The 15,461-nt window shown below is 41.4% G+C and overlaps 1 protein-coding gene across 1 annotated transcript in view; it reads right to left on the bottom strand.

Annotated features, from left to right (window-relative positions):
- The window catches only part of znf462 (zinc finger protein 462), a 52,223-nt gene that overhangs the window by 8,554 nt on the left and 28,208 nt on the right, over positions 1-15,461 (bottom strand). Inside the window, 7 exon segments of the mRNA XM_055040084.1 lie at positions 2,154-2,351; positions 3,561-3,679; positions 5,849-6,276; positions 8,938-9,072; positions 9,762-11,620; positions 11,623-14,928; positions 15,151-15,405. Coding sequence (XP_054896059.1) covers positions 2,154-2,351; positions 3,561-3,679; positions 5,849-6,276; positions 8,938-9,072; positions 9,762-11,620; positions 11,623-14,928; positions 15,151-15,364 — 6,259 coding nt within the window. The 5' untranslated portion in view covers positions 15,365-15,405.

Genomic DNA, 15,461 nt, shown 5'->3' with positions numbered 1-15,461 from the left:
AAGTCCAGACCTTTATAAGCAAGACCTGATAATGGCTGTTCTCAGCCCTCTAGTTGAATAAAAAAGACATTCTAATAGGTTCATCTGTAAAAATAACATTCATTAAAGTAGCTGGAAACATGGCCCTACAGAGTTACAACAAAATGCCACAGTTTTGAAGAATGGGACTGAACATCCTACTTTTCAGCCTTTCTTGTTGGGAAAAAAAACAAATTGTTTTTTTTCCATTTCATAATTCTGCACTGGTTAAAATACTTCTAAATTTCCCTAGCTGTGTAATAACTGACTGAATAAATACAAAACTTCTTTCACTTCAGGTTTTATAATTGTACAATAATGTATTAGAACGGTACACTGTTTGGCTCTTTTTGGAACTAGCCAACATAAAAACACAAATTAACCGGAACTGAAATACTGCATTTTATTTTTTTTTTTTTCCTCCTATGTCTGATCAACCTGTAGCTTTTAGGATGACAATACATATTTACATATTTTCTGCTTATTGATCATGCTACTGGTATCTGAGCTAATCGCACCATTGAAACTTATTCATGAGACTGGGCATGAAACTGACCTCTGCATTATGAAAACAAAACAAGGCCTCAGATTGCTGATGTATAGCAGACTTGAGGTTTTAGAGTTATTCTTCTCAAATATGAACATAAATCAAATAAAATCTGCTTGCCCCACAAACAAACTGGCCAGAAGTCACTGGAGACACAAATTGCCATCATTTTGAGTAGATTAAGCTTCAAGCGTGCATCTGTAATTCCATTCAGATTACTGGCTCATTTCTTTGATTCATACACGTCTTGCATAAAACAAAGCAATCTACCTACTGCTACAGCACTGGATTGATTTGCTGCGTTAAACTGGGCAATTTCACCATCGTAGGTAAAAGAGAATAAGCATGAGCATCTTCAGTCATCTTCATCCTCCTTCCCCCTCTCCCAAGGGTCTATGATATCAGTGATTGGGCTCATGCTTTCGTCCTACTTTGAGCCTCCAACACATCAATAAATAAGGGGAAGGAGCACTAACAGATTATGTACCCATGTAGGAAAAGCCGAATTCAGCACTCAAAGTGAAAGGAAAGCTTGCACTTTTTAAGTTTTTTTTTCTAAGATCCGATTTCAGACATTTGCGGAGGTAGAGAAGTTCAGATGCACCACAATTGATTAATGTTTTATTATCCTCTCTGCACTGAGGAAATAATAATAATAAAAAAGCAGAAACAAAGAAAATTCAGTGGTGATTTGAATAAAATAGAGCCGGAGCTCGTTTTCATTGTTGAAGATGGAAAACCACACATTTGTTAACGATCTTGATCAAAATTACAGCCACATCATCAGCTTAAATATTTTCAAGTTTGAGTGTCAGTTCCATTACTGACACAATTCGAAGGAAAACTGTGTAAACTTTACTTCTAAAAACGGAGGCAACTGACCAGGAGATCTTCAAAAGAAAGAACAAAAAAAGCCTTGCTTGGTCTGAATTTCAGATATTCAGCGGAAGGTGGCTGGTTTGACGCAGCATGGAGACATTCAATATGTCAGCTCTGCTCTCTCTCAATGCTTCATTTGTCCTGCTAGTGCACAGCTGACAGCAGTGGATGGTGCACTGAGGAATGCTGCACCACTCCGGCTCCAGGGAAGATTCCACAGCTCCAGCAGCAAGGTGACAGCTGCTGCCAAGAAAAGCCTGCAAGCTAACGCCGCTGCCGCACAAAAAAACCACGGCAACACCTAAAAAACACAGCAGCATGTCAAGCTATAGCCAGACTCTGCTTCGACTAAACATATTCAGCAAAGAAAAGGCGTCAAAGACGAAACTGAGGGGAGACCTGGAAGGCAAGAATCCAAAGCAGATTTTGTCTTTGTAAGTGCATCAAGATGTCTGACATAAAAAAGGGAATGAAAATAGTTGATGTGAAACTTGTTAGCTTGACTTGGAAAAAAATAATCTTCCAACTAACGCTACAGAATGTGCGCAACCTTTGAGAAAATACACAGGACAACTTTTACTTTTATCTCCATCCAGCCCATTTGTAATCTGCATTCTGTCTAAACCTTCAGAAACTTCTCAATTTCTCCGCCTAATACTATCGAGTAGTCTCCCATCTACTGAAAAACTTTTTGAAGATGACGTTATACCATCTGTGGTCAGATGAGAATGGTCAGTGTGCGCAGCCTGTCGGGGGAGCCTGATAGCAGCGTGCGCAGCCTGGGTGGCAGCTCGGAGTTTAGAGAGGGTCAGAACCTCGCCGTGGTCCGTCAGAGAATGCTCCTTCAGCTGGCTGATGGTCATAGAGGAGAATGGGCAGGACAAGCACTTGTATGTGTACTGCTCACCTGGAAGGAAATGGACAAATGTTAAAATACATATATTGTTATCCATGATTAAAGAAACAGTTGACAAAAGTTCTTGTTTTTTTGTTTTTGTAGAAACAAAGCCATCTGTATTATTTTGTAACAGGTAAGACCACCTGGAATTATTAGGGCTCCCCTTTGTATTCGTGGTGTCTAGTAAAAGTATTCAGACTCCTAGAACTTTTGTGACGTTACCACCACAAACTACACTGAATGTTTTGGACCAACACAAAATAGCACATAATTGTGAATTGGATGGCAAATGATTCATGGTTTTCAAACGATACTGGCAAAAAGAATCTGAAACATGAAACAGAAGTGGGCTGTAAAACTACATCTAAAGCTTTGGGCAGTTCAAAGACCAATATTCAAACCAGTTAGAAGCTGTCAAAAATGGTTCTCAACCCTACAGCTTAAATATCTTTTTATGGCATTTCCTTTCACTTCACATTTATACATCACTTTGTGTTGGTGTATCACATAAAATCCCAATAATATACATTAATGTTTGAGGTTATAACAAGAAAAAAATTTAAAAAACTAAAAAAGTTTTAAGTTTTAAGGGGTATGAAAACTTTTCAAAAGGTAAAGAAGGAAATACAGAATTTTGGAGACCAAGTGGAAGAAATTTGGGTCTGGTTTAAAGATTATGCACTGAATTGAAAGTCTGACCAGGATTTTAGCATTTGATTTCCATTAAGATAAATTAAAAAGGTTTCTGGTAGAGCACTTGAGAAATTGCATTTTTTAAAATATTTGTGTTAATTATAGAGATAAACTGCTGGTAAAACTGCTGGACAAGCTATTTTGAAAAGCTGATCTTATCAGTCAGTGTTGTCGACATCGTCATCATGACACCACCACAGAATCAAGTTTCCTTGTTTCTGTTGCATGTGCTCAAAAAGCAAGGTAGCAAATCTGATCTGACTGCAATGTGGCCTTAAAAGAAGTGGTTAGGCTGGAAAATCACTGCCTTATTAAGCTTTATCTCGGGAGAACATCACAGTTTGAAAAGTTTCAGAGTTCCTGGTTGCACAGCAGAAGACATCAGCCGGCATTTATCCTCAACTAAAGATAAGCAACTTTGTGTTTCAGCAGAAACAGATCGTAAGCTGTGCTCTATATAGTAATGAATTTGTTGCCGTTTAGGCCTTCTGCTTTCTCCTGTAATGTGTGCATGTGTGTGTTTACCTGTGTGGGCCTTATGCAGGTGGCTCTTCAAGCGACTCGCGTAGGCAGACTTAAAGGGGCAGAACCTGCACTTGAACGGCTTGTGGTGACCATGGTGAGACTGCACATGTCTGTCCAGGCTGCCGTGACACAAAACATGAAATAAATATATAAATAAACATAAATAAATAAAGGAGGAATGTTTGGATTAGAAAAAACAAAAGAAAAAGGAGAAAAGAGTAATGACGTTCATCTAACTAACAACAGCTAAATCTTTGCTAATGACTGTGTAACATGGAGCCAAGAAGGATGAACTCATCTACCCACAATCCTCTGTAGGGAATGAGTGTGTTAGTGTCCTGTGGAGATGGTTGGAGCTGTGTTTTTTTTTTAACGCCAGTACCTCTGCGGTGACACGACAACGCAGCTTCTTTCTGGGTCGGGGCATGTACAGTGCAGAGGGATTACACCTGGGAGCTCAGAGGAGATGAGGATTCTCCCTTTCCCTCTCGCTCTCGCCGTCTCTGCGGCAGATAAAACAAATTGCAGGACCAAAATGTCCCGTCTCTCGCTGTAATGTTTGCCCATCTCTCTCCTAACAGGCAGGAAATCTCAGAGAAGATTGGAGATTCGGAGGGACTGCCATCAGGTAAACAGAGCGAGGTGTAAAACTGTGCTCGGAACAAAATGAGTTCAACAGCCAGGTGATTGAAACGGCAGATGTTATCAGAATGGAAGGGTGTTCAAGGAAACGGTTAAAAATGTAGGAAACTGTGGCTACATCTCCAACAAATGGTGCATGCAGATTCAGCTTAAACTACATGAGACCGTTCTTCCTGCCTGATGTGAATGAAGTGAAAGAATTAGCGCACTTTACAGCACATAATGTCACAAATGATGCAACAACTGAAGAAATATATATTGCAAAAAAATTAAGATATTCTTTTATCATGGTCACACAAACGTAAAGCTCAAAATGGATAGATGGACAAAGGTGAAACCGGGTTGTGTGCAAAAAAAACGGTTGCTTAGAACGGGTTTTTCCTGACTGGCTCTGGTTCTGAAAAACAAGTTCAATCTGGGCTCCAAACCTTTGCTGAGCCAGGAGAAATAAATGCTTTCATCAGGAACGGGAGGCAGGCTGATGGTGACCAATACAAGTGGAGTGAATGAAATGTTTTAACTGCCGAGTTAGATTTGTTTTTATTCTTTTTAATTCAAGACAGATCTAATGGAACCGGTGCGGTACTATAGGTCCATCCCACCCACATATATGAGCTTTTAGTCACTGCTCCCATCTGAATTCAGAAATCCTGTGTTTAGAAATGAAGTGCTTCAAATTCGCCCGCTGTTAGCTGCTTTTTAATGCCATAACACAAAAATGTCCCAGACTCAGATTTCCAGAGAGTTCTGTCCTGTTGATCTTTTCAAAAATAAAAACAAAAATTTCTAATGAATCTCTACACCAGGATGTAGCAAAAAGCACAAAGTCAGACAAGAAGAAAGAAAGTGAAAAAACTGAACATGCATAGAAGGAGGGAAGGACACAAGAAAGAACAGAAAGAAGAAATGTAGGACACAAGGAAGGAAATAAAGACAGGAAAGAAAGTGAAGAAAGCAAGGATTGAATAACAAGAATGAAGATAGGAAAGGATAACATTATGGAAGGAAAGACACAAGAACAAGAGGACAATAAGGAAGGGTGGAAGGACAGAAACATACACAATAGGAAAGAAAAGAACAATGAGTATGGAAGGAAACTAATCATGACAGAAAGAAATAAAGAAGGATAGGAAGGATAAGAAATAAATTAGAAAAGGAAGGATGCAAGTGAGGAAGGATGAAAATAGAGCAAGCAAGAACAACAGGAAAAGACAGTAAGAACAGTGCAGGGAAGACAAAAAAATAATAAAGAATGTGATGATGGAACAAGACAAGAATTATCAAAAAGGAAATGACATGGGAAAGGATGGGAGACAAGGACAGACAAAGTGAAGGACAGAAGTGAGACAGGAAGAAGGAAAGATGGAAATAGTTTCCAGATTGATGGACTGAGACAATTTAATTCCTTTTCCAGACTATGTAGGAACACTGTTTAGTGACATACTTATGAAGTTCTGGGGTCCATTTAATTTCTTTTCTCTAATTAATTTCTTTTAAATTTAACCTCTAAGAACGGACCAACTGAGTCACAGAGCACATGCAGGAATTTATGTAAATTCATGTATTCATATGTAAACCAATATTTGCATCTAAGACGAAGAGGAAAATAATGTCAAGTATCAGCAGGATGACTCTTCTTCACTTACTTGTGTCTAAATGGTGAGACGAAATGGCAGTACTGACAGCTGTATTTATCCTCTTTGTTGAACAAAGCCATGGCAGAATGGCTCCTCTCGTGGGACCTCAGCCCCTGCATGGACATGAAGACCCGGTCGCACTGGGAGCACGCGTGACCCCCAGTTGCCAGCCGGTGATTCAGCTGGGTCCCCGACACCGTAGCTCTGGCGGCAGCCACGAGGGCGGCCGCTCTTCCTTCAACCTCTGCGTCCGGATCCGTGGTCTCCAGATCAACATCGTCAACGTTCTGATCGATGGAACGAGTTGAAAACGGGGGGATGAACGATGAGGTTTCGGGTCTGTCGGTTCCGTCGACTTCGGCTGCTTCATCCTCCTCCTGGACGCCGTTGGTTAGAGTGTTTGAGGGCACAGTCAGGGGTACGTCAGTGACTTCCTGCTGAAAAGCAAAGCAAAAGAAAAGAAAAATTGTTCACCGAGATGTTTACACCAGTCAAATTTTAACCCCTTGGATTCATTTGTGGTGCTTAAAACTCATTATTTACTACTTAATCAGCATGTCAGTCCATAAACATTTATTGTAAATAATCACTTTGGTTTGGTTAGAAGTTAAAGCTGGAACATTGCATTAATTTTGTTTTGATTTACAGAACAGAGAAGCAAAGGAAATCCATCAGTTTCTCTTTTACTTTCCTCGTCTGCTGGAGAAGCAGGCCAGTAACTACGACCATGGAGAGGAGAAAGACAATCGCTGCACTCTTTTTCTTTATTGCCAAAAGAAAACTCATTCTGTCTGTGGAAGGATCTGACCCTGCACTTCAGGCAGCCATAAATAAGAAGCACCAACCACAGAGTCAACCAGTTCTTAAATTCACTAGTAGTGCTTGCTCTTCATTTTTATCAGAAGCACTTCCTGATTTAAAACTGGTTTTGAAAAAAAAAAAAAAAAACATTTAAAAAACATTGCTTTTAACTCTTTTTATATGGTAAGTTTAATCAATAAAGTAAATATTTTAATTTAAAACATACAATAACAACTATTACGTGAAATGCAAATGATCCATGGTTATGAATTGTTACTCAAGTAAAAATCTGTGTGGCAGGCATGCAGAACACCATAAGTGGCAAAAAACCAACACTGCACAAAATCCCCATGTTGAAACATGACTGAGGCAGCATCAGGCTGTGGGTATGGTTTTCGTAAATAAATCGAAGTGCCTAAATAAAGGGCTAGCCGTGGAGGAAACCCTGTTTGAAGACTAAAGAGTGCCTGGAGGTTTGCCTTTTCAGCAAGACAGCAACCTTGCCCTAGCGCTACAATGGAATGATTGATCAAAGCCTGTTCATGTGTCACAATGGTACAAAGTTCAGACCCACATTAAGAATATGTGGCAAAAGGTGAAATTTGATCTTCAAAGATGCGTTCCATCCAAACTGACTGAGATCTTCTAGGGAGGAATGAACAAAAATTTCAGTCTCTGGAGGCAAAAAGCTGGCAAAGAACTAGCCCAAAGGAATTGCAGCTCTAATCACAGCGAAAGATAGTTTTGCAAAATATTTACTTGGGTACATTTGCATGAAAGTGTGCATGCAAATGTACCCATTGTACCCATTGCTTTGCAGATTTGGATTTCTAAAGCAAAAAAAAAAAAAAACCCTGAAAGTTATGTACAGTTATTGTCCTGCACTTTGTTGGTAACAAGTATTATGCACTACTTGTTACCAAGAAAAATATAAAAAATATTTTTAAACATTTTGAAAGTAACATGATATATAGGGAAGCAGAAAACTTTTTCTGTGTCATGCTCTCTGCTTGTCTGCCTATCTTCTCTTGGACAAGTAAAGAGTTTGATGGACGAGTCAGGCCTCTATCCGAGTATGTTGTTGGATCCCCGGGCCTGTTGCCCTCTGTGGCAGTCTCAGTGGATTACTAATGCACAAACTGTTGCCAGTGACTGTCTGAAACGTTATGGCTCACAGCTCCATCATCTTGCTTAGGATGGGACAGCACAACTCATTTCTCTGTCCGCAATAAACAAAATGCACAAACCAAAGTCCGTTTTAAGCAGATCACTGCAATTTTCAGAGTTAGAAAATGCAACAGACTCACCAGGGACCAGCAGAGTGTGCTTTTACAACACCCTAAAAAAGATCTGTGGATCATTTTAGCACAGCAGGAATCTTTGCATTTGCATGGAGTGTCATTTTGAGGGGAGCTTAATTTTCTTACAGGAACAGTTTGACATCCTATTGTTGACGATTACAACAGCAAGGGGGCAGGAATTAGAGCTTGGTGTACTGAAGGGAATCTAGGACACAGTCTACATATATTTGTTATGATGATAAAGTTCTTAAGCATGAAGAGCCTACGTATTTTTCAGATCAAATAGCGATACTTTTCAGAAGTTTTTGGTCCATTTCATCTCTAAGATACAAAGAAACAACGTAGTATGGCGGGATGTATCACACACACACAAACACGGATGGTCGTATAAACTGTAGAGAGTCATGGATGGCATGGATTTTTTTCTTCCTCCAGAGATTTGAAAATAATTGAAATTCACAACTTTTTTTGATGATTAAGAACAGAGTTAGTGTAACTTTCCTCTTAGTTTTAAAACAAACAAGTTTTGAATCTCAAGTTGTCCCACATTACTCTTTCATACCTTTATCATGTTAATTCAAAAATGTGAAAAATCTTTCCTCTAAAAATAAAAAATGTCTTCTTACAGTATGCAAAATATGAGAAATTGCCAGAGCTGGAGCATCCCTGTTTGATTACACATTTTAAACCAATCACTTGCTGCAGTGTTTAAAATACCAGCCATGCATGCTGGCATGACACTCTGCATACCTCCTGATAACCATAAGTGGATTCCCTCAATTACATAACAATTAAGTCGTTAACACGAGCATCTCAAGACACTGAGATAATTAGCTCATGATCTAAAGATACTAGGATTAAAGTGTGATTGAAAGCATCTTTTACCTTTTGTATATATATTATTATTGTGCTAAACATTTGTGCAACTAGATCCTTGGAAAGAATAAATTTCCTAAGACTACATCTGTAACAGAAATATTGAACAGCTTTGCTCACCTTGACACGACCCCGTTTGGCTTCTCCATACTGGACATGCTTCCTAAGGTGGTTACAGATGGCTCGGAGGGTCGGGTGGATCTCCACACAGAAGTTGCACCGGAATCCTATGGGGGTTTTATTTGCAAGGCTTTCCTGATAACAAAAAAGAAAAAAAAAAGAATCTGGTTTACACAACCATTTTATAGAAGCTCTAGATAGATTATAGAGTTAAGATTCCCTAATGACAAAAATATTAATAATCAAAAATATCTGATAAGTCAACGGGCATTCATATTCTTTTTCTCCAGGAAGCTAAAACATCTAATAGTTCATAATAAATCTGAAGGTATTTTTAACAACCATTCAATTAAACTAATTAAAATGCATTGCTATGTACAACTACAGAAATGCAGAAAGCACAAACGAAATGATGCCTGTATGTGTTTGATTAATTGTGACTTAAGACTAAACAATATAGGTTTCAAGGGTTTTGGAATCCTATTTGCATTGACCACTACAATGTTTTCTTTTTTCAACTTGGACCTGTAAAATGGAAGAAGTCCACTTTGGTCTTTGTCTTCTTGCACTATCTGTAAGTTTCAGCATCTGGAACCAGGTAGTCAAGCTTTATATTACATAATGATGCTATGAGTATTATCTATTAAATTAAATTAATTGATATCAGACTTACATAGCACTTTCCAGGACCCGCAAAGATGCTTTACAATAAAATCGGTCATTCCCGTTCACACACCCATTCATTCTCTACAACAGATACTAATTGCTTATAAGAGAGGCATTCTGAAGCCAAAAATAATTCCATGAGAGCTCATTATGCTCACCTTCTCATGTTTATTATCCGGCGGCTCTGTTCCTTTCTGCTTGCCAAGAACCTGCTTCTTTCTCTCCAGTCTCATAACTCTCTTCTCAAACTCCTCGTTGTGCTGCAGTAGATGATCGGCCAGATCAGGTAGACCCGTAAACTTCAATTCACAGTGGGAGCATTCGTATAACTCAGACTCCTCATCCTCAGGGATAGACGACACCAAGAAATCCCTCTTAAGGTCTACGCTGTGATGGTCATTGTAGTGCATAGATAGCAGCTGCCCTGTGCTAAAGGACAACCGGTAGCATTTCAGACACTTGAAAGGAAGCCAGTCATCATCACCGTCCTCCTCCGGCTGTAGCGGGACCTCCAACACTTCTTTGTCCTCTTCGTCCGGCACGCCTTCCTCAGCCTTCTCAGGTTCTTTAGCGTAAATAACGGTGAAGTAACGGCCGAGTTTGCTGGAATGCTGCTTCTTGGGGAAGACGCCAGGATGGCGTTTTATGTAGTGCGAAACAATGCTCTTCCTACTGAAGGCCTGAAATCCGCAGAGGTTACATCGCCGCCTCTCCACCGCCAAACGCAGCTCTTCACTCATTTCTGAGCATTCCCCATCTGACGGCGGCTGAGCAATCACTTTGGTGGGCTTGTCGCTCATCGTCTTGGAGGCAGCCAGGCAATGAGTGTAATAGGCATCAATATCGTGGCGCTTTTGGTAGTGTGCAGCCAGGCCTTTGCGGATAGGATTTGTATAAGAGCACAACGCACATTTAAAGACATTGTTTTTACCCTCTGGTTGAGCGCGCACATTGTTGTGCTTGATGCGGTAGTGGCGAGCAATGCCTTTCCTTGTGGAGCAGAAGTACTTGCAAAGCTGACACTTGAATACAGCATGTTTCTCTGGCTTATTGATGGGTAACTGAGAAAGGGCAAAGTTCAACTCACTCACCTCCTGGACTTTTGCAGTGCTTGACATACTACTGCTGCTGCATTCAGCCATTGGTTCCGTTTCTCTGAAGGAGGCAAAATTACTCAGAGAGGGTGTGAACATATCTGAAGCAGACTGATTGTGATATTTTTCATAATGAATTTTAAGTTTCTCAAGTGTCCCATGGGTGTATGGACACATTTTGCATCTGTAGGCACCATAGCCCTGTCTCTGAGTTTTGAACTTGTCATCTCCTTCGTGCAATTCTGAGATTTGCTCTATATCGTCTGCAAAGTCCTCTGCGGTGACCTTCACCAAGGGATGCCGTTTCTGATAGTGAGTGAGGACTCCGTGAATGCGGGAGTTTACATATGGACAGTGTCGGCATTTATAAACAGAGCTGGGGTTGATGTCTGCCTCTTGTGCAAAATCTGCAGCTTTTACTTTCATGCCTGGATGCTTCTTGCCATAGTGAGTGAGGAGGCCATGGAGGCTGTTGTACTCTGACAGACACACAGTACATTGATAAGGATTGTTAGAAATAGAAAGGCGAGGGTGGGAATGGGTTTCTTGAGGTGGGGTGGCGATAACCAGAACTCCTTCATCAGCCTGGCAATTCAGAAGTCCATGCTCCTTTGTGACCTGCTGCTGGAAACTTTCAACAGTGCCATCACCTTTGATAATATCCAAAAGCACAGATTCATCCTCTTTGATAGCCCAGGGGTGGACGGCCTGGTAGTGACTTGTAATGTCCCATATAGAGCAAGCCTCAAAGGCACAATCTTTACATTTGTAATGTTTTGTGTCTGTATTTCCTTGCTGGGTGGTTTCTGGCCCTGCCCAAAGCTTGCTGGCCATGTATGCGTAATCAACATTATGCTCAGGGTGGCGTCTTTGGTAGTGAAGCAAAAGGCCCTGGGGATCAGCCACGCAGTGATAGCCTCCAGATCTTGGTAAGCCCAATGTAAAATGGTCATGGCTGTTGCTTTGACAGTAGGGTGCTCCTTCTTCAGATGCTTCTTTAGGGCGTAAACATAGGGGGTTGTATATGGACAGTGTCTGCACTTAAGGGAACGCATGGGTGTCGCATTTTCATGATCAGCAGAAACCGAGATTGCAGTAGAGGAAGTACTACTAGATTGGACCATCTGTGCTCGTTCGCGCTGGCTCCTCACCACTGCAGTGTGACGACGCACCAGGTCGGCGTTGGCCTTGGTTTCCCTGTGTTTTTTCTGATAGTGGATGAGCACTCCTTTTACAGTCCGGTTGCCATAATCACAATGCTGGCAAAAGAACAGTTCTTCTTCCCCTTTTTCACCACCACCTAGTTTGGAGTTTTTCGAGCCATCATGGCCATTATTTTGAAACTGCTTCAAAAATTGCTTGGGAGTAGCAATTTGCAGTTCATCCATTAATTTCATTAGACCAGGAGTGGGAGGACCATGCTTGATGTATTTAGCTGTCACTTTCACTTCTGGGTGTCTTTTTTGATAATGGACCAGCACACCAACCACAGACTTGTTGCTGTACACGCAGTGTTTACAGTAGTACATTTCTTCATCTGATCCATACACAGATGGAGTTACATTGGGTTGTTTTGGAGTGCTGGAGATGCCAGGGCTGAAGGAGGAGTTTGCTAAGGGATGTGACGGATCAACTGACACCACCTTCATTGTTTTTTGTATACGGAAATAAGATGCCTTTTGCTCTGGGTGTTTCTTTTGGTAGTGGACCAACACTGAGTGCATGTTGGCACTGGAAAAGGAGCACACATCACAGTCATAGACAACCACATTGCTGATACTTTCTTTTACTGATTCTGTCTCAGCACTGGCCTCTGGAGACTTTGGAGCTGTTTTTGGCACAGGGCTTGAGGAGGACCTGGGCACTGAAGAAGATGAGTTAAAACTTTTGGGGCCAGAGTTTAATATCTCTCTAAGGGTTTGCGATTCACTGGTCTTGTGACTTTGCTCTACAATGTAGCTGGAGAAGATCATGGCATTGTTGATTTTTACAGTGGGGTGCATTCTTTGGTAATGAGGCATCAGACTCCTGACGTTGGGGCTTGTGTATGAGCAAAAGCGGCACATGTACAAAAGATGCGGTTGGTTAAAATTAAGCACGTTGCTTGCTTCCGGATGATGATCCATGTAGTGTTGGTGCAAGTCATTGTAATTTGTGTATTCAATGTAGCACTCTAAACAACGGAAAACAGCACTCTGGTCTTCAGGATCCAGGATATACTTAAAGCTGAACTTGATGTAAGGGTGCATCCTCTGATAGTGAGTGCTGACACTTCGAGCTGATTTGTTATGGTATTCACAGTGTTTACAGTAAAATCGCATGGTTCCAGAATCATCTGAATAGTCCATGTTCTCGTGGATGGTGCTGTCACTGGGATCAGCTGAAATGTTTTCACCATCATCAGACAGAGTCAAAGATATTGGAATGTTTCTCTGTTTTAACTTAGGGTTGTTTTTTCTTTTCCCTATTCTGCCTACTTCTTGAGAGACTGAGGATTCCTGATTAAACAGATGCGTGTTGTAAGCAAAGATTGGGTTTTTGTTGTCGTTTTTACTCTCGTCACCACTGCCATTGTTTTCCCCATTGTATTCATCATCCATGTCATCCAGGTTAATGATCATGTCCTGCTGGCTTTGGCTTATTTTGCTTTGAAGGTTACTGGCAATCTCATCAATTCTAGTTCTCTTTTTGACAGAGGACAGATCCAAAGGAAGGTCATTTATGGACTTTCTGGCTCTTTTTCCTGCAACTAATGTTTTCTTGGTGGTGGATCCCAATATGGATGTCTGGGTTTTTTGCAGAAACACTGGAGAAGCTTCCACTTCAGTGTCTGGATGGTCACTTGTCTGGGTTTCAAAGACAGTGGAATCGAGGTCATCACAGTAGGAGTGCTTGTGCTGCTGGTGGACTCTCAGACCTTTTAGAGTGGTGGTAGAGAAACTGCAGAGCGTGCAGCGATGAGGGTTCTGCTGGTCATTAGATGTGCTGGTTGGCTTCTTCCCATTTACTTTGGAGCTTATATTGCCCCCGTTAAGCGGCTCTGTGGCACCATCATTCTGAGGCTCCGGGCTATCCCCGGTAAGGTCCAATGTCTCTAAATCTGAGGGATTGTGGCTCTGCTTGTGCGTGCCGAGCTTCAAAGGGCTGGTGCAAATAAAGGGGCATTCATCACATTTGTACACTGTTGTTTTGCCAGAAAGGTGAATGTTTTCAATGTGGCGGGAGATGCTCCGCCTGTGCATCGTGAGAAAGGAGCAGAAAGGGCACTGGAATCGGTTCATGTACCTTCTGAATGGGATTCCTTTAGTTTCCAGTAATTTATTATCACCATCTGTTAACAGTTGCTTTGCATCTGCGGAGAGGATTCCCGTATAGCTGGGATCATCTATATCACCCACTTCTTCTTCGTCGTCATCATCCTCCAAGCTGCTCCTGGAGTCATCCTCATTGACCATGTTGGTGTCCACATGTGATAAACTGTTGGAGGCATCAGCGGAGGCAAATCTTTTTGACAAAATAGAAGAACCAGTGCTGTTGGGAGTGACTGCACTAATCTGTGCGTATTGAATGGATGAGATTTCTGCAACTGACTTTTCCACCATTTGATCTGGGTTTTCCTCTGAATCTTCCTTTCCAGTGAAAATCACATTTGATCTCATTGGGCTAGAGGAAGAGGCTGGAGAGCTGGGCTTGGATGAGCTTGCACTTGGTTCTCCTTCTAGATTTTCAGGGCCGGAAACAATCTTCACCTTATCACTGTGCTCCTTTACCACATGGTCAGTCCAGCTGTTCTTCTGGTCAGTCTGGTAGTCACACCACTCGCAGGGAAAAGTTCCCTTGATGAGTTCCGCACCTGCTTCAGGTTCCTCCTCAGCCTTTGTACCCTCTGGCTGAGCTTTGCCGCTACTGGAGGGAACTTTGTTATGATACATTAGTTGGTGTTTTAAGATCCTTGCTTTGCGGGGAGACTTGTATGTGCAATACTGACAGGAATACACTTTTGAATGATCGTTGTGCGTTATAACAGTGTAGCTGGCCTGCTTAGCGTTGTCTGGGGAGACTCTTGCATCTGATTTTTCCTCTGTGACATTGTGGACCTTTTTGGTGTGATTTCTCAAGAACGACTTTGACCGAAAGTAACGGACGCAGAACTGGCATTGATAAAAAGGGAGATGGGTTTCAGTAGTTGGTTTCTGTGACGTTTTGTTGGGCCCTTCGGAAGAGTTGGGACCTAAAAAAAAAAAACAATCAAATAACGTATTGAAGATACATTTCAGAATATTTATTGTCTGAGTTTTTATTAATATAATTTACTCTTTTGCAGTCAGAGAAAAGTATTTCTTTGTCTACTCATTAAAATGCATCAGCACTTACTAGGCCTCTAAAATGGAGAAAAGAAATGCTTCTTAATCCTAAACAAAATAACGACAGCATCTGATTGTGGTGGGCATACTTATTCCAGCTTTAGGAGGCGTGTAATCTTTGTCATCCTTGTCTTCCTTATCCTCATTTCCCTCCTCTTCCTCTTCATCCTCTCCTCTCAGGGAGTCCAACTCATCTGCATCTGATGGCTGCAGGAAAACAGTGTGCACTTCCTGAATGTGTGTCTTCAAGTCCTCGTATGACTCGGCACGGAAGTCACAGCCATCACACTGCAACCCCTCCATCACTGAAAAGGGGGAGAACTCCCTGGAAAAATCAGGGAAACCTGCAAGACAAAGAGGGGAAATCATTTGTGCATGCTGCTGTGTTACATTCATTTAA

This window comes from Poeciliopsis prolifica, unplaced genomic scaffold (assembly GCF_027474105.1).
Source record: "Poeciliopsis prolifica strain line A6 unplaced genomic scaffold, Auburn_PproV2 SCAFFOLD015, whole genome shotgun sequence".
Lineage (NCBI taxonomy): Eukaryota > Metazoa > Chordata > Actinopteri > Cyprinodontiformes > Poeciliidae > Poeciliopsis > Poeciliopsis prolifica.
The sequence above is the reverse complement of the archived record's forward strand: the minus strand, read 5'-3'. Positions and strand labels throughout refer to the sequence as shown.